At 38.1% G+C, this 20,167-nt stretch overlaps 1 protein-coding gene across 4 annotated transcripts in view; it reads right to left on the reverse strand.

The window, feature by feature from the left end:
* Nucleotides 1-730: 730 nt before the first annotated feature.
* Nucleotides 731-20,167, reverse strand: part of LOC149826672 (agamous-like MADS-box protein AGL65) — a 58,286-nt gene continuing 38,849 nt past the window's right edge. For all 4 annotated transcript variants that reach the window (XM_090018937.1, XM_090018938.1, XM_090018935.1 and 1 more), the window contains one exon: nt 731-1,203. In XM_090018937.1, the coding sequence (XP_089875063.1) occupies nt 1,185-1,203 (19 nt within the window). In that variant the 3' untranslated portion in view covers nt 731-1,184. The remainder of the gene's footprint in view (nt 1,204-20,167) is intronic.

Genomic DNA, 20,167 nt, shown 5'->3' on the forward strand with positions numbered 1-20,167 from the left:
AAGAAAAAACGTAGAATGATCTCCATCTAATTTGGTCAATGACGTAAAGGTTGCCTCTTGCAAGAATTTGTTAGTAGTATATGCAAATATGTGCATGCTATTTTGCACATCTTCTCAAATCTCCATCATGAATGATATAAAAGGTACAAAAAACAGCTTTAAATTGGGAAAAAGCCCTCCAATGGCAGTCTCAATCAAAGTGAGAAAAGCTTGCTGATGATTTTCAGTGGAAGTAAGCTAGATCTACGTATACAACAATGGTGTAGAAGAGGCTGCGGAGGTCCTATTATCCAATGCCTTACCTTATTTGAGAGGGGTACAATGATTGTCATTACCAATGGATGAAACCAACTTTGGTACTGGTTTCACTTGTACAAGATATTGGTTTCTTATATTCTTAGAGATGAATTTCATATGCACTTAGAAACAAGTTTCTTGGCATTTCTGAAGCTAGTTTCAATGTTTTTGAAACTAGTTTCATACCAGTACCTTGTACTGGTACGCCTGAAATAGGATACATAGGGAAACAGAGTTTCTCTGCAACTATGATCTAAAGGCTGGGTCTGAATTAGCAAGTCTTAGAAAGATAGTTTTTGTCTCAACTCAACCCCTCCATAGCACACCTCGTCACCCCTGATTTTATTGTGTAGCCTCAAAACATGTTCAATCAACACTAGATAGAGAAACTCAGATGAGAGCAGAAATATGAAAAACATATGGAAATGGAAAGTTTTGCAAATGCACATTTAACCTATTTATAAATGTAAACATCACAGATCGGCACTGGGGCCTTGCAAAACATGCTGACAATGCAAACACTGATCTGATGGACCCAGGACCAACAAGATTTACATCTCTGAGAGAAAAAAACAAAAATAGAGAAAAGAAGACTTTAAATTTGGTGCGAGGTGATGCTGAACAGCCCTCTGCCACCTTATGCTTCACTATTGTCGTCCCTTGTATCCATGCTTTACATATAAATGTATGAAGTATACGTTTCTATTGGTGCAAGTAAACACACATGTTTCCCACTTCTGCCTTTGTTTGGCAGCATGTGGATAAGAATACCACTCAGCTATCGTCGTCACTTTTTATGACTGAATGTATAGATATGACGACTGTCTTTGATCTAGAGCAATGGAACTCCGAGAGCTACTGTCTGGGGCAGCTGAAAGCCATCCCTCTCACTCAGTTTGGTTGTTGCTGCAAGACATTCAAAACAACATCAATTTGAAGTGGTTAAACGAACAGAAACATTGATTTATATCCAAACTAACAGAATAGTAATTTGTTCAAAAAGGAACTGCAGCAGTGGCATTTTAAATATGGCTGCAAACAGGACAAAGACGGGGGAAGCAGGAAAAAAAGCAAACAAAAGGAACAAAGCTCCAAAAGCAATGAGCTCACTTAATTACACATAACCAATTCTTGCTTTTAGATGCACAAAGAACTTATGTTCATGAAAGTGACAAAATTCAAGCACTCACTTGCAAGCATATGCAGTTGAAGAAACATGAAAAAAGGCAGACTTACATTCTCAAAGCAGTCTTTTAGAAGAACTTGTGAGAATTGCTGGATGGTTTGGTCACACTAACTGAGGGGTCCAAGGTTGAAATCCCACAGGGGTAATCCCTCAGTTTGTCTATCGAAAAAAACAGAAGGGAGAATCCCTGGCTATGAGAAAAACCAAACTTTGTCAAATAGGGGACCACTGCTCTCTCTTTTTGAGGAGTCAGATTCGTCTAGGTGATGGACACAATGCAGAAGCACATTTTGACAGCTCCAAAGAAGGCTTTGAAAGCAAAGGTGCCATGAAGGTACCATACCAAGGGAAAGAAGGAGGATGAGAAAAAGGGCCCTATGGATTATGAAATTAGAGCTCCGAGTAAGAATCCATCATTTCTGTCATGAAAACCTAGGTTTGAGGCATTTCTGAGTCAGGCTGAGGCAGAACCTGTTAAAATATAGTATGCGTATGGATCTGGATCCAGATCCACACGCACGTTAAATATTCTAACACATGCTCAATGCTGTTTCATTAATGACATTCCTGTAATATTTCTGTAATCGCAGCCATTGTATATTTTCTTATTTATAGCTTAGGGCTTGGAGGTCGAGTTAATGTGCGCCGCCCCAGCCATTGTGCATCTCCCTCCTCTCTCTCTCTTTTCTTTATTTTCTGCAGTGAAGGCTGAACCTCACACGGAATCTTATATGGTATCAGAGCTGAGGTTGCGGAACCCTACCAGAAGTGTGTTCAGTGAGATCTGAAGTTCTCTGAAGGAACAATTTTTGATACATCTCTTCGTCTATCCTTCTTCTTTCCTGGTAACTTCTGCTACTCGTTTATTTTTCTGATTCTAGTTCATTCTTCTTCTTCACAGTACTTATTTTTCTGTCTCTCTTCTTCCTCATTAACGTCTGCAGTTTTCCTTTTCACCATTAACGTCCTTCTTCGACATCAATGACTGCAGTTTTCTCCTCTTTGATTGCAGTCTCTTTGATTGCAATCCCTTTAATTCGTGTTTTCCCTCTTTGATTGCAAACAAATCTACTGCAGTTTTTAAGTATTTCCTGATTTATTTCCTCTTTGATTACAAAAGTTTCCTTTTTATTATTGTTTAGTGTTTTCTGTGCGACGCCTATAGGCAAGTTATAACAGTCTATAATCTCGATTCTGAATTTGCAAAAAAAAAAAAAAGGCATAACAGTTTATGTCTATTGGTAGCACGGGTGCATCCCTTATTGAAGTTCTATTGATTGATTAAGTGATCTCCAACTTTCTTTTTATTTCTTTTCATTCGTCTTGTTCGTTTATTCCTTGTCCCATTGATATGGATTACTCTTCATCATCCACCCTGCCCTCCGGTCCCTCTGCAAATTTCTTGAGTCAGCTCGTTACAGAAAAACTTACTCTAATTTTTTGACCTGGAAGAGACAAATACTTCCTTTTATACGAAGTCAGGATCTCGATGAACATCTGGATGGTTTGGTTCCTATACCACCACGGTTTATTCTGCAGGAAACCAACAATGAGAAGGGTGACACAATTACTATTTCCTATAAGAATCCAGAGTATACAGCCTGGAGGAAGTGGAATCAGTCCTTGGTTGCTTATATTACGTCAACACTCTCTCAAGAAGTGTTGGTTACTCTTTCAGATGATTGCACTGCGGCGGATTTGTGGAGTAAGTTGTCTCAGACATACTCTCAGATATCAGAAGCTCGAGTTATGTACTTAAAAAATGAGTTTCAAAGTTTGAAGAAAGGCTCCATGCCAGTCATGGAATACATCGGCCGCCTGAAGAGTATTACTGACCAGTTGACGGTTATTGGAAGGGGTATTTCAGATAAAGATAAAGTTCAACAACTCCTCAATGGATTGGGCCCTGATTTTGACATGTTTACCACAGCTTTGTCATGCCTTCCTCACTTGCCTACTTTTGACGATCTTCAAGCGAAACTTCTCCAGCATGAGATGATTATGAAACAAAGAGCAGAAGGAAATGAATCAACTTGTTCTCATTCAGTTTTGGCCATGGACACTTCTGTCGGTTTTTGACGAGAGAATGAAGGGCATCAATGAGGCAGAGGTCGCGGACGTTTTGGGCAGGGGGGACGTGGTATCTTACCTACACTTAATATTTCTGGTGTTTTTAATACAGGGAATCAGAGGAGAGTGCCCACTTGTTTCTTATGTAACAAAAGAGGACATGTGAAAGTTAATTGTTGGTTTAATCTACAAAATAGAGGAAAAATAAACAAAATTGAAAATAAGTAAGCTACTACTGTGGACACGAAAGCGCCATCTACAAATGTGCAACAACTTTTGTTATCAGCGTTGTCACATATGACGAACAGAAAAAATGAACAAGGCGAGTGGTATGTTGATTCAGATGCTGTCACTCATGTTACGGGTAATGCCGGTAAGTTATCTCACTTATTGCCTTATTCTAAAAAAGGTAGTATAGTTACGGGAGATGGAACTTATCACTCCATTAGCCATACTGGTAGTGCAAATATCCCTATGTCAGAGTCCTCACTTCACTTGTCCAATGTTTTCCTTGCTCCTAATATTAAAAAGAACATTGTTTCTGTAGCTAAACTTGTTGACGATATGAATTCTTCCGTCAATTTACTCTCACTTCTGTTTATATTAAGGATCTGCGAACGAAGGAGACGTTCGTTAAGGGGGAACGACAAGGAAACATGTACGTCTTCAAGGAGATTCCCTCAATGTCTTCGCCTTCAGCCTCAGTCCTCCAGTTGAAGTCGTCCAAGCATTCTTCAGTGTCTTCGCCTTCAGAGCCTTTGTTTTTTCCTTCATTAGAAGTTTTTAATTCATCTCATTGTAATAAGCCAGATATTTGGCACAGTCGTTTGGGCCATTGTAGTCGGCGCTTCATTGAAAGTCTTGTATATGATGGTCTTCTTCCAGAGTCTAGTTTATGTTCTTTTTTAGATAATAATAAATGTTCCTCATGCAAACTCTGCAAAAGCCATGTTCTTCCGTTTCATATTATTAATAAAAGGGCTTCAAAGCCATTTGAGATTATTTGTTCCGATGTTTGGAGACCCACACCTATTCCTTCTCTTTTCGGTAGTCGTTACTATGTTATCTTTATTGATTCTTATTCCCATTATACTTGGATATATTTCTTGAAACATAAGCATGAAGTTTTTCAAATATTTCGGGAATTCCATTCGATGGTCAAAACAAAATTTTCCTGTGATATTGTGCATTTACAATGTGATGGTGGGGGAGAGTATTCATCAAACGAGTTTATTGCCTTTCTTCGGGATAAAGGAATAAGTCGACAAGTTTCTTGCCCTCATACCCCTCAACAAAATGGGATTGCGGAAAGGAAACACAGGCATATTGTCGAGAGTGCGATGAGCATGTTACATGATAGCAATGTGCCCGTTAGTCTCTGGACAGAAGTTTTTCACACATCTGTTCATGTCATAAATCGTCTTCCTATGACACTTCTGGATCGAAACTCTCCATATTATATTTTATTTGGGCAACATCCCTCTTATGATGAGCTGTGTGTTTTTGGTTGTGTATGTTATGTACATATTGATTCATCTCTGCAAAATAAGTTTCAGGACAAGGCCGTTAAGTGCAGATTCGTTGGGTATGTAGATGAATACAAAGGCTATCGATGCTATGACCCTACTACAAAACGTATTAGGACCTCCAGGAATGTTGTTTTTGATGAACAAAATTTTCAGGTCAATGACTCTGAAGAGTTGTCATCTCAAGAAGTAGAGGTATATGATCCATGGATGAGCGCAAATCTTTTTGCTAACATAGAAGAAACATGTCAGGCGAATTGTCCTTCCATCAGCTTGAGTAGGGGGTTGGATGACTCACCGATGCATGTTGAACCATCTCCAGTAGAACCACTCCCAGTAGAACGCTTCTCTAGACAGATATACACTAGACGGGACGAAAATATAAAGCAGAGGAATGTGGACAACATCGCTAATGATCCGGCTCAAAGGCCATCACGCATTAGGCATTCTATTCAACGATGGGTGAGTTATGAGACCTTTTCTCTTGATTTTCAGTTGTTTATGTCTCAGCTCACAAAACAGGATGAACCCACTTGTTTTAATCAAGCTCTTCAATCTCGTCATTGGACTGAAGCTATGAATGAAGAAATGGAAGCACTTCATGAGTGCCAGACTTGGGAGATAGTACCTCGGCCAGAAGGAAAGAATGTAGTTGGCTCAAAATGGGTTTATAAAACAAAGTATAAGCCTGAAGGAAGTATTGACAGATATAAAGCGCGACTTGTTGCTCGGGGATTCACACAACAATATGGTGAAGATTATGATGAAACGTTTAGTCCGGTAGTCAAAATGGGTACAATTCGTGTCATCATATCCCTAGCAGTCGACCGAGGATGGAGGCTCAGCCAGATGGATGTTAAAAATGCATTCTTGCATGAAACTTTAAAGGAAGAAGTGTATATGGAGCAACCTCCTAGTTATGCCGAGAAGGATCCTACTGCCTGGGTGTGCAAACTAAGGAAATCTCTGTATGGGTTGAAACAGGCGTCCCGTTCTTGGTTTGAAAGTTTCTCTATGCAAGTTCAAAGCTATGGTTTTAGAAGATGCTCTCTAAACCACTCACTCTTTATTTACCAAAAGACAGACATCGTTATACTTCTTATATATGTTGATGACATTGTGATCACTGGGAGCTCAGATAATCATGTGCAAGACGTGAAACAGTTTTTAATGAAAACTTTCAAGATGAAAGATTTAGGGGAGTTGAGGTACTTCCTTGGTGTGGAAGTTGACAGGCAACAAGACACATTGACACTCATGCAACAAAAATACACTCTTGATCTTCTGGAAAGAGCCGGGATGACGAATTGCAAACCAGTCAGCACTCCGAGTGTATTACATCAAAGGCTGAGCTCTGAAGATGGCCATCTTTATGTCAACCCAACAACATATAGAAGCCTAGTGGGGATGCTGCAGTACTTGACCTTTACCAGACCTGATATAGTTTATGTTGTCAATCAGGTATCCCAGTTTATGCATGCTCCAACGGAAGGTTATATGGAAGTTGTGAAGCGCATTCTACGCGATTTAAAAGGAACTATAGGAGATGAACTTGTTTATCGCAAGAACGATAACCTGCATAGAGGGCATGAACTCATCACTTATACAAACGCAGATTGGGCAGGGGATCCAGATGAGAGACAATCTGTCTCTGGATATTGTGTATAGATTGGACACGATTTAGTGTCCTAGAGCAGCAAAAAACAAAAGGCAGTGGCACGGTCGAGTATAGAGGCTGAATACAGGTCGATGACTGCAGGCACGACAGAAGCTACATGGATTAGACACTTATTGAATGATCTTGGGGAGACAATTATTCGATCATTTCTTCTATGTGATAATCAAAGCGCAATAAACATTGCATGTAATCCTATTCAGCATAGCAGAACGAATCACATTGAGATTGATCAACATTTTATACGACAGAAAGTCGAGATGAAGGAGATCGAACTACGTCATGTTCGAACAGAAGATCAAGTGGCAGACTTATTTACCAAGGGGTTAACAGGACGTCAATTTTGGCTATTGAAAAGCAAGTTGTACATGCTCCAAAACCACGTACAACTTGAGGGAGGGTGTTAAAATATAGTATGCGTATGGATCTGGATCCAGATCCATACACACGTTAAATATTCTAACACATGCTCAATGTTGTTTCATTAATGGCATTCTTGTAATATTTCTGTAATCGCAGCCATTGTATATTTTCTTATTTATAGCTTAGGGCTTGGAGGTCGAGTTAATGTGCGCCGCCCCAGCCATTGTGCATCTCCCTCCTCTCTCTCTCTTTTCTTTATTTTCTGCAGTGAAGGCTGAACCTCACAGGGAATCTTATAGAACCTACCGAAAGAAGAGAGAGGTTGGAGGTCCTTTTCCCTTATTACTCAGGTTTGCTTGAGATTAGTTCCATTGATAGTCATAGGTACTTTATAATAAGCAAACAGATACACACTGACGTAATGTACAGTGAATAGCTAGGGAAGAAAGATCTAAAAAGGTTGGAATGAATATTTCAAACATGAAATATCCACAGCACTATGATCATGATGAATAAGAACCACATGCAGCAAATCATGCTCAACTCCACTAGTAGCATATTTTGTATATAAAAACCATCAATTTTCCTCTTATATTAAGTGGAAAAATCCTACTCAATGTAATGAATACAATATTATAGACTTAATTACACCAACTGATCAAATGCTTTGATCATGAACCATAAAAGCTCCACATATTGCGGATGATGTTGACATCAATACAAAAGACCAATGTCTGATAGGGACAACTCAATCAAGGTCTCATCTCATGACTGCATCTCTTATGCAAAGTGCAGGTTTGACTGGCGTTGGACTGTCTGTCAGATATGATCGTGAATCAACAACTTGATACCTTTACAGGTTAGCATTAAGCCTTAATTCAACAACTGACAGAAATATAATGGATTTACAAGTTATCTGAAAGAAGCATTTCTAAAAGTTCTATAAAAGGTGTTCAGAAAATTTGTGGAGACACATAAGAAACTTTTCCTTCAAAGCTAATAATAATTGTTCTTCATGACTGCATTTCTTGTCTAATGGGAAAAGAAAAGTCTAGAATTCACTAATCTATCTACCATATTACAAGATCAGATGCAACCAAAATCCTTCAATGTAGTTTTTGCAAAGGTCATTTGCCCGAAAATTGTATTCAAGAAATTTTATACTTATTTTTCCCTATGGGATCTAGTACCATTGCAGTTTGTCCTTTCTTCTTTCCTCCCAAAGCAGAATTAGTGCAACAGTTAGGGCCCATTTCATTACCTCAGATCACAGACCCTAGGATCTCCAGGATCTCAAATCCTATTGTTCATAACTGGAATTGAAATCCAATGTTTGATGAGAGAGAGAGAGAGAGATGCATATGAGATTCATGTATCTCTGGCCTGACCGCCAGAGATTCATGAATCTGGGATTACTTTTGAACCTCAAATTCAAAGACCCAAGATCCCATGTTCATAAAAGCCATGAATTTGGGATGCACCTCATGCCAGATTCAATAAACATATTAAAGATTCCTGGCATTCAAACTCACTGTGCTGTTCTCGTCGTCCTGCTTACATAAATGGTAGAAGGTACTTAAAATGTTAAAATGGATATATATATATGTTACACTATTTGTAAATGTTGTAATAGGAAATACCCATTAGGGGTATTTTTGGTGTTTTTATCCTCTTGTAATTAGTTGTGTTCATTAAGGGCACTTTAGATTTTTTGACCTTTTTTTATTTTCTTCTTTTTGTCAAGGGCATTGCAGGCTGTGTAATGCCCATCTCCAAAGAGTCATTGGGAGTGTTCCCAACGGCTATATTTCTAGCCGTTGGGAGCACTTCCAATGGCCCTTGTGGGTACTCTTTGTATATAAATAGGGGATGAATCCCCTTGTATTTTCAAGCTTGTCTCAAGCTATTTCAATTCAATAAGATGCATATTTTTTATGTTTTGTGTTCTCTTCTAGCTTGTTGAAGCTCTTATTTGCACTTTGTGCTTGTGTAGTGTCTTAGTGCCTTTTGTATTGTCCATTAAGTGGACTTGTATTTGTGCATGTACACATTGTATTTTTGCTTTCTGCTCATTTCATTACATGGTATTAGAGCGAAGAAACCGTGTAACGTGTTATTGATCAAGGGACCAAGAGCTCGAGGTGACTGTGAAGGATGTGTCCTTGATCAAGTGTTTTAGATCTTCCATATATTCTTCTTTTTTCTCTTCTCTCTCTTCTCCTTCTCCATGAACCAAGACTCTAAAATTGAGCTCTCATTCAAGCTCAATGGGAGCAACTACAGGAAGTGGTCCTCCGCAATGGGGAAACCATCTCAAAGGCAAAAAGCTATGGAGATATGCAATGGACATAATCTTGAACTTCAACTTATGCAAACCAAGCTTGAAGGAGGTGTTCAAAAGTCCCTTGAAGGAGAAGAAAGAACCAAAGTCATTTATAATTATCAAATGAAAGTAGAAAATTGAGAGAGCAATCATGCCAAGATTCTTGCTTGGTTCATGAACAATGTTGATCTTAAGATTTGTGCCAATATTGCCAAATTTAGAAAGGCAAATAAAGCATGACAATTCACAAAAGACATGTACACCCAAAGGGATCTTACAAGACAAAATTAGAATTACAAAACAAGGAGATATGAGCGTAAGAGATTTCTTTAGTGTCTTATCCCCACTATAAGATAAGTTAGCACTCTTGAGCCAAAGTGGGTGGCTCCCGAAGTTGTTGAACTAAGGCGCGAGCAAATAAAAACTGAACATTGTTTTGAATTTTTGCATGGTCACCACCTCAAATATGAGTAAGTTAGGTCCTCTATTCTCCATAGGACCACTCCTTGGCCCATATAAGAGGTTCTTGCTCAAATATGCCAAGAAAAAACTCAACTTGGGATGACAAGAGTAGGAGATGATATTTTGGCCATATATCGACTCAACAACTATGTTAAAACTTATAAGCCTCCCCACTTTGGCAAACAATACTACAATGGAGGCTCAAAGAGAGTTATTTGTAATTATTGTAATGAGCAGATTCACATCAAACCGGTATGCCCCAAACTTAAAGGCAAGGTGGCTTCCGTAGAAGAATCCACATCCAAGAAGGGAGAATAAGCAAACAAGGGAGAAAACCTCAAAGGATTATATTAGTCAACTTACTATGTCACTTCAACAAATCTTAAAGGCTTCAACAATTTTGGGTGCCGCTATAGCTCTCCTCCAGGTATGTGTTCTTGAATTCTTGATTCAGGAGTTTTTTTTCATATGACGCTTCATGAGAGTTCCCTATCTGACATATGTACTAACTCAAAATTGTCTTATATTTTTCAAGCGGATGAAACCTCTTTGAAAATAAAAAACATTGGGACTTTAAAAAATTCTCAAAATTTTTGTGTTCTAAAAGTAAGGGTTGTTCCTAAATTAATTTTAAATCTTTTTTTCGTTTTCCAAATTTTGAATCATGGATGTGAAATCTCCTTCTCATCAAAAGGTTGCTCGATGTAGGATCTCTGATCCAGGAAGCAGATTGATCAAGGCCATAGGAGGAGAGATCTCTAATTCATAGATTCATTAATTCTTCTCATGAAAGTTTTTTTTAATTATGTCTAAGATAAAGATGTTGAAACTTGGCATAAGAGACTTGGACATCCAAGCTACTCTAAGATGTATTTTTTTCTTTTAGGATTTTTTTTTGTAATGAAACAGATATTATTTGTAAAGATTGTGTGTTTGGCAAAATGAAATCCATTCTATTTCTTAATAGAACTTGTCGCTAAAAGACCTTTTGAATTAGTGCATTCGGATGTTTCGGGGCCCTCTCCGGTCATATAAAAAAGGCACTCATATTATGTTACATTTATTGATGATTTCACTAGATATGTATAGATCTACCTTCTAAATTTCAATTCGAATGCTTTTTTTCCTTTTTTAAGGAATTTCATATGATAGTCAAAAATCATTTTCAAAGTAATGTTTGCACACTTAGGTCTGACTTGGGTGGGAATATTTATAAAATGATTTTCAAAATTATTTGAAACAAATTGACATTTATCATAAAAAATCTGGTCCTAGAACACCTCAAAAAAATGGGTTAGCCGAACGTAAACATAAACATATTATAAAAACGGCTAGAACCCTTCTTATCTCTAAGAATAAAAACAATTGTGTTGTAACTGTAAAGGCCTCGGGTTTCTGGGAATGTTTCCGCACTTTAAAAAAAAATTGCCACTTTTTCACGGGTACGGGTTGGGGTCGTTACATTCCAGCGTTGCCCCTCTTATGTAAGAAGCCTTGTATATTAGCCTCAGGGGTATTATTGTAAAGATGTCAATACTTAAAGGAACCCACTACCCACAATGGGATTTGAGTGGAGTTTTGTGCTGCAGCCCTATTTTCTCCTACCTCTCTTCTTCCTTCTCTCGATTTTGGGTGATGTATCCATGATTTACATGGTATCAGAGCGCGGTTGGGTTTTTATCTTCTTATCCTGGTAAGTTCAGAAAGATCTTGGCTTATTCCTCCTTTCTTTTCTTGCTTCTTCCCTTTCATTATTCCTCTCCTTTTCGTTTCAGATCTGAAAAAACCCTAAATATCGTTTTCTCTTCTTATACTTTCATTATTCCTCTCCTTTTCGTTTCAGATCTGAAAAAACCCTAAATATCATTTTCTCTTCTAATCTAAGGCCTTTTTCTTCATTGTTTCAGATCTGAATCTTGGTCAAGAGATTAAGATTTTTCTCTTTTCCCAAAACACTATTTTGATTCAGATCTGCCCCTCTGATTCATATTTTGTTTTGGGTGTTTTCAATCTGATTTATTCTTTCCAAATCTGAATCTAAATCAAGATTCAGATCTGTCTCTCCTTTGCAAATCATCAACTCATTTAGATTTTGATACCCTTTCCCAAATCTGAATCTGAATCAAGGTTCAGATCTGCCCCTCTTTTGCAAATCATCCAGATCTGAATCTGAATCAAGATTTAGATCTGTCTCTCTTTTGCAATCGTCAATCCATTTAGATTTGGTGTTTCAATATCCTTTCCCAGATCTGAATCTGAATCAAAGTTCAGATCCTTCAAAAAAAAATCGATAGAGAGTTATTATTCTTGCATTGATATTGAAGGTATCATTTTGCTGCTGTTGATAAATTTCTCTTAGTGATGCCTGCAAAAAAAAGGGCAGACCAGAGTATTACTGAACTAGCTGTGATGTAATAACCTCGATTTTTGACAATTAGCTGTTTAAATTTATTTGAAAATAATGGTTATTTTTCTAAATTTGGGCCTGGGATCCAAATTTCGGATCCAGGACCCATAAAGGGATCTTTACGTATACTTATCTCGTATAAACTTATATGTATATATATATATATATAAGTGAAATAATTTAAATTAATTGAATTATTCATGTGATAACTAATTAAGATAGTGCGTAGATGGGTCTGGGATCCACCTTCCGGATCCATATACCCATATATATTTTAATATATATATATATATAATCATAATAAAATAAATAAAGCAGTAAATAGTTTTAGACGGATCTACTCTTATAACCAGCCCGGATCCAAATTGGGATTTGGATCCCGAGTCGCAGAGTTCGGATCCGTTACCCAGATCCAAAAGAAATATGGATATGGGTATTAAAAATATATATGTAATAACAATATTTAATAAATAAATAAAATTATTTTTTTGGGGGTTGGATCCATGGTTGGACCCAAATGGATCAAACATGTGGATCTAAAACCCGTTACGGATCCACGTTCCTTGTGAATCTAGCGCTAAATGGCCAACCCGGATCCACGCAAAAGGTGGATCCAACGACATCGCGGGTCGCGGGCCTCGGACCCAGACCCGGACCGACACCTTTTTTATTTTAAAGGGGCCCGATTACAAGAATCGTGCCTAGGGCACGATTCTTGCAGAGCGTCAAGAAGGGAAGGGGGAGGAGGTTACGGAAGTCGTAACCAACTCCCTTCGATTTTCTTGGAAGAGAGGGGGACTTCGGCTCGTTAAAGAGGAGATGGAGGGGGAGTCTCTCTCTCTCTCTCTCTCTCTCTCTCAGTGTGCGCACGCCGGAGAAAGGGGCTCCGTCGCCGGCAAGTTTCAGCTACCGGCTGCCATCGAAGGCCACATCGAGCACCCTCCTCCACGGTAGTGGAGAGGAGCAACACCAGCCTGCATCCTCCCACCACAGCAGCCTCCGATCGCCAAAAATTCACCGAAAAAGGTACGGTTCTTCATTGAATCTTGGTGAGAGATCGAACATGGGTTCGATTCCATGTAAGGGTTCGAGGTGAGAAGCCACAAAAGTACTTTAGATGGACATTTTCTTAGTTTTCAAGAACCAATGGGGTCTCTGCTCCATTGGAAAGAACAGCGTAGCACACTTTATTGGGTCGCTGCGAGTTCGAATCCCAATGGTATGGTTGTGTAATCGGCAGGGTTCTGTGTTTTCTTGCTGGTGTAGGTAGATAGAACCCATTTTCTTGAACACTGTGGAGCGGGTTAGTGCACTTCTTTTTCTGGACTAACCCTAAACTGCAGGGTTCCCAAATCAGGCCGATCTGGGGTTTGGTTGAAGTAATGGATAGCCTAGCCATGGGAGTTCCAATTTCTTGACTGGAACCACGGGATTGGGGGTTTCCTATTTGGGGGCCCGATAAACCCAAGTTTATCAAGAAGTGGAATTCAAATCTTGGTTGTACCAAGTAATGCTATACAGAGTTACCTAAGTTTACCTGTCACTATTGTTGTGCATATATTGATAGGCATAACGGGGTTCTGGAATTTTCCGTAACCCTGTTGGTAGTAGGTTAGTAGAATATAATTTGAATGGTAGAATTTCTGTTAGACGAATCTTTTAAGTCTATTTCATGTAAAATGTTCAGAGTAGGGTTTATAGAACCCCAGCTATGTAAATCCTTGGGTCGTTGATATCTATTAACAGATTTGTTGCTACTCGTTATTTCGGTGTTTTTTTTCTATCTGACAATAAAGTGAATCTTTATGTTATAGCATTCGTTAATAGACTTGGTTTCTTTTTATCAACATAGCTACTCCTGTACTGTCATTGACAAATATTCAGTCGGAACCTAGACGATTTAGTTCCCTGTTATCTATTCACACCAGTGTTGTTATTGATCGACACTAAGTCTGGACACTTATGTGTTAATTACCCGTGTCAGACTTGATTTCTAATCAAGTCTGTGTTTGCATGCTCTCTTGTTATATTGATCAGCCAGATAATTGGGTGCTAAATATTCATCTGAACCTAATAATAGACACTTGTATTTGGACATGTTGACTGTTATGAAACAGTGTTGCTGGTCCCGAAATCAGTCCTGATTTAACAGGTTCAGCACGTGATCTAAATTCAGATATGAATAGAAAAAAAAAGGGGGTGTGACTTACATATGCTGATGTATATGTCAAGAACCCAGACCTTTGGAACAGAATGGATGTTTAGCTAGGAGGATGTGGGTCCGGGATTGGTAAGCTCGACCATCGTCCCTAGCATGTATTAAAGCTTACACATCTGCCCGAAAATTTATGAAAATGTTGTTTTGCATTTCATAATACTAGTTGTGAAATCTGGAATGTGCACATGTCTCGATTATTGATGTTTCTTCTTGAGCATGTATGCTTGATGGATACGTGAAATTTTACATGTACACTCACACACTCAAAAGAGATATGCATTGGTTAATACCCGTATGTGACGTAGGTAACACACATAGTGGAGATGCATATGATGGGGAAATGACATGCATATGGTTGGGTTATGTTCGCATGAGTGCACATGCTTTTGGCACTATTGGCATAGTGTTATGAATAAACACTACTTGGTTTTATTATGTGATGCACCGATGGCCTAATTGGACCATCATCGGCCTGAAGAGTCGTGGGTTTGTTTTCTTTTCAATATGTTTTTGACTGCATCACTTAAACCACATAAGTTGGTATGGCACACTACTACACTGTTCCTGTAGTCCTCACGGGCTGGAGTCCCGTAAGGGTTCCCGTAAGGGAGGGTGCGGGTTTTCACTTTACTTTTGCATATGATATTGTAAACTTAAAGAATTGAGGTAAATTAAAAACATAATAAAGAACAATGTAATATATATTCTAGGATCTTCCATCTGGAGAATAGAGATCTTAGAGATACGGTCTTGGGGAGACTGTGAGGATACAAAAACTCTGTGTGTTGAAATTTTGTCTCTTTAACCCGATATTGAGGTTTCTTCTCCTGGCCACGGTTTTAGAGAGAGTCTGCTACTTTACCTGGGAGTGGTGTGCTGGTCACAGTTGTGAGTTTGTTTTGGTACCAAGAAAGTGACACTTGTGGGTGTGGGGTGTCCCTTGTGTCCCCAACATTACATGTGGAGGTCTAATGTTTTGAAGGTGATTCGGTCGAGGGCTAAGTTTGGAACCCAGTAATAAGCTACAAATTATGTGCTAAGCTACCCCGAGAACCTAACTTAACCTCAGAGATTGTATCTGTTTGGTGTATCCGCAGGAAATGATAATTAAAAAGAGGAACCTAAAGTTGTAAGCATTTAATAGGACATGTATATGGAAAAGAAAAAGAGAACTTAAAGGTATATTAATAAAATGATTCATGCATCGAAAAGAAATCATGCATTTTCCTGTCTGCACTAGATCATGCATATTTGAATTGTTCTCTAAATCATGATATGATGGTGGGTGTATGTTATTTACTTCCTAAAGGCACTTGCTGACAGACTTGGTTACTTAGTTCTTGTTATATGCTACTGCTTTACTGTTTCTTCCTGCTTAGCATATGTAACCTGTTACATGTATGATTACTTAAATGCTGCAAATTGTTATATTTGCACTCTCTCAAATTATTACATGAAATCTTATCCATGTTCTTTGTCTCACCTGGTTTATTTAGAAGTAGTTGTGCTTAGAATTTCGGTTCTGACACCCTACTTTGTTGGTTTTTCACAGGAAATTGAGGCAGTGAGGTTGGACTGACTACTGAGAATGGATGAGAGTCATACTTAGATCTTGACAGTTTCAACAGGGAACAAAGTGACTTTTTCTTTTGTTTCAGTTTTTTTTGCTTTTTTAGTTGTTGCTTTATTTTCAGTCGAATAAAACATTGTCTCTGAAATTTACTTTTATTTATAAATAAAGAAATTGTTTTAGTTCTTATGGATGATGGTTGTAAATTCGTTTGTGGTGTTTGGCTATCCAGTTGGAATTGAAACTATGAGGACCCCGAGTCTTTGGGAAGTTTTCCGCAACTCTTAAAAAAAAAAAATATTCCGCATTTTCAAAGGGTATGAGTTGGGGTCGTTACACGTGACCTTTGTTTGTTCCTTGGTTATGGATTCTTCTTATTCTTATTTTTCTTCTTCAACCATGTTAGCTCGCTTTATCAATCAGCTAGTTTAAGAAAAACTGTCTACTTCCAACTTCCTCACTTGGAAGAGACAAATAATTCCCTTTATTCGAAGCCAAGATCTTTCGGGACACCTGGATGGGTCGGTTAAAATCCCACCAGAATTTGTCTTGCGGGAATAAAATGATTTAAAAGGGACTAGTGTTGTTCAGGTTCGAAATCCAGAGTATGTTACATCCAAGACAAAGTGCAACATGCTCTCAATGGAATTGGACCCGAGTATAGCATCTTCCACACCACCCTGTCATGCTTTGATGAGCTGCCCATATTCACCTTGCATCCAAAGTTGCTTCAGTTTGAGATGAATATGACAGGAGCATCAGAGAGTTCATCAGCTACATCAGATAGCCATATTGTACTCATGTCAGATACATTGTATCTAACAAAGGAAGAGGTGGTGTGAGAGGAGGACGAGGAGGTAATCACGGAGGCCGTGGGCTGCTTTCTCTTCCCAACACTGTTCTTATTTGCTATCAAGGCAAGAAAATTACCACATGCTTTATCTGCAAGAAACCAGATCATGTTAAAGCTAACTATTGATTTAAAGATGATTCAAAGTATACTGGAGACACCAACCCACACGGGAAGAATGTTCTAAAATCAAGGGGGACAAAACAACAGTTACCGATGGATAAACAACTTTCATTGGCTGCTATTGCAGTGCTGAATCTGACACAGAATGATCTAGGAGTCTGGTATGTGGATTCAGGAGCGCCAAATCATATCAGTGGGGATGAAGGTAAATTTAATAATTTGATTCATTTATTTAGTAAAGATAAAGTTATTACTGGAGATGGTACTCGTCACCCCATCACACAAATTGAAAAAGTACTCATTCCCATGTCTGATTCCAATCTTCAATTGTCCAATGTTTTTCTTGTTCCTAATATAAAAAAAATCTTATCTTTGTTTCTAAACTTATTGATGATATCAATTCTTACATCGTTTTTATTTCTTCTGTTTATGTGAAGGATCTTCTTATGAAGAGGACGTTCGCTAAAGGAGAAAGGTGCGAGAATATGTATCTCTTCAAGGAAAATCCGTCGGACAATATTCAACACAAGTCCACTGAAAAATCTAGAAGCCCTTCTTCCATTTGTTTCATGAATCAGTCTGAGTCAAATTAGCTAAAAGACTGGCATAGTCACCTAGCACATTGTAATGAGGCTTTTATTGAAAAGCTTGTTTCTAGTGGTCTAGTTTCACGGTCAAGTCTGAGTCAAGAGTCGAATCATGAAATTTGTCCTAGCTGTCAAATGTCAAAAAGTCATGTATTACCTTTTGCTTCAATGAATAAAAGAGCTTCCAAACTGTTTGAAATTGTTCATTCTAACGTGTGAGGAGCGGCTCCCAATTCTTCTTCCTCTGGGAGTCGATATTATATCACCTTCATCGATAATTTCTCTTGGTATACTTGGATATATTTTATGAGACACAAACATGAAGTTTTTAAAATCTTTAAAAACTTTCATGCTTTGATTTGTAATCAGTTTTTCCTACCCATCCTTAATTTTCAGTGTGATGGTGAGGGCGAATACTCTTTAAATGACTTTATTGATTATCTTAAAGAAAATAGAATCAGTAGAAGAGTATCTTGTCCCCGAACACCTCAGCAGAATGGGCTCGCTGAGAAGAAGCACAAGCAAACAATGCAGAGTGCTCTTGCCATGATGCATGAAAGGAGAGTTCCTTTGGACTGAAGTATTTCATACAACAATTCATATCATAAATATGAAATGCTGCAAGAAAGCTCACCATATTATGAGTTATTTGGACAACATCCAGATTATGATTGTCTAAAGGCATACAGTTGCACTTGTTATGTTCACATTGATGACTCCTTGATAACAAAATTTGATAAGAAAGCACAAATTTGTAAATTTGTTGGATATATTGGCGATTATAAAGGATATAGATGTTATGATGTTGAGAACAGGTGCATTCGCATTTCACGAAAAGTTGTCTTTGATGAGCTGAATTTTGATTACAAGGACAACAATATTGAAATGGACAAATGCAGTCAAATTAGCTATACCAGCCTTGGTTGAGTGACAATTTGTTTCCTGTGGAATCAGTCACAAATCATGATGAAATTGATTATGCTAATGGTGAGCTTGCTGATTTAGAAGGTAGATTAGAGGAGCTGCCCATTGCTGAACAACAAATTGGTGACGCAGATTCAATAGAGGGAAGGTTCAAGGGTATTGTGTACAACCACAAAAATAAGAGTCTAGAACAGATTTTGGAACAAGGAACCGTTGAATTGCAGAATGATTAACCTGCCCAAACAACTTGAAGATCAGGAAGAATTCGACACCCTATAGATCGGTGGATAAGTTATGAGAACTTTAGTACTGAGCATCAAGTATTTTTAACTGCTATTTCTAAACAGGAAGAACCTTGGTCTTATAATCAAGTTGCGAAATCCAGTAAATGGGTTGAAGCCATGAATGAGGAAATGCAAGCGCTATATGAATGCAAGACTTGGAATATTGTCAAGAGGCCTACAAACAAGAATGTTGTTGTTGTATCAAAGTGGGTGTTCAAAATCAATACAAATCAGATGGCAATATAGAGAGATATCAAGCAAGGCTAGTCGCAAAGGGGTTCACTCAAGAACATAGCCTGGACTATAAAGAAACTTTTAGCTCGGTGGTGAAAATGGGGACTATTCGAGTCATTCTCTCCCTAGTTGTCGATCATGGTTGGTCCTTAGCCAATTAGATGTCAAAAATACCTTTTTGCATGGAGATCTCAAGGAATAAGTATATATGGAGCAACAAGGGTATAGTGAAAAGGATCCCATCAGTTATGTGTGTAAGCTAAACAGGGCCATATTGTTAAAATGTATCTCCCAAAATCGTTGATGTAAATATAAATATATATACATAGAGATACATATACATATAATATTTATATGTATATGTATCTCTATATATATAAATATATATATTTATATATTTTTTCTTTTTGTTTACCCAATAAGGGTATAATTGTAATTTCCCTTCTTGCGCATATTCCATTTGGAATATGCTGTATTTTTCTTCTTTTTATTTTTCGCATTATTTTTTATTTTTATTATTTTTAACCTTTTCATAAAGGTGCATTGGGGGTCCCCCAATAGAGTCGTTGGGGCTCCCCAACAACTCCTTTGGGAGCCCCTTTGCACCTCCTTCCTCTTGTATAAATAGGGGTGTTCCCCCCTTGTTTTCTTTAAGCTTGAGAGTCTCAAGCATTTGCTTCTTTCTATAAAATACATGCCATAGTGCATGTTTATTATTTTTACGCTTTTGCGTACTTTGTTCACGTGTTGTGAGAGTGCCTTCGTGCACATCCTTTCTAAAGTATTTGTGCTCGTATGCGTATTGTTTTATCATAGACAATTTTACATGGTATCAGAGCAAGGTTGATTATTGAAGATCGTGGGATTCTCCTTTTTCGAGTGCCTCGAAAAACGTGCCTTCCGATCTTTGAAGTGGTGGATCTCTTTTCTCAAATATTTTAGAAGAATCTTGTGCAAAGTTGGTGTTGGAAATATTGTGTTGGTACGCTTTTCTCCCTCTCCCTTTGCTCTCTAATGGGCGAAAAAGAGTCTCATTTTGCTCTTGGTTTCAAATTAAATGGGTCCAAC

Source organism: Nuphar pumila, chromosome 10 (assembly GCF_984573655.1).
Source record: "Nuphar pumila chromosome 10, dmNupPumi1.hap1.1, whole genome shotgun sequence".
NCBI classification, from domain to species: Eukaryota; Viridiplantae; Streptophyta; class Magnoliopsida; order Nymphaeales; family Nymphaeaceae; genus Nuphar; species Nuphar pumila.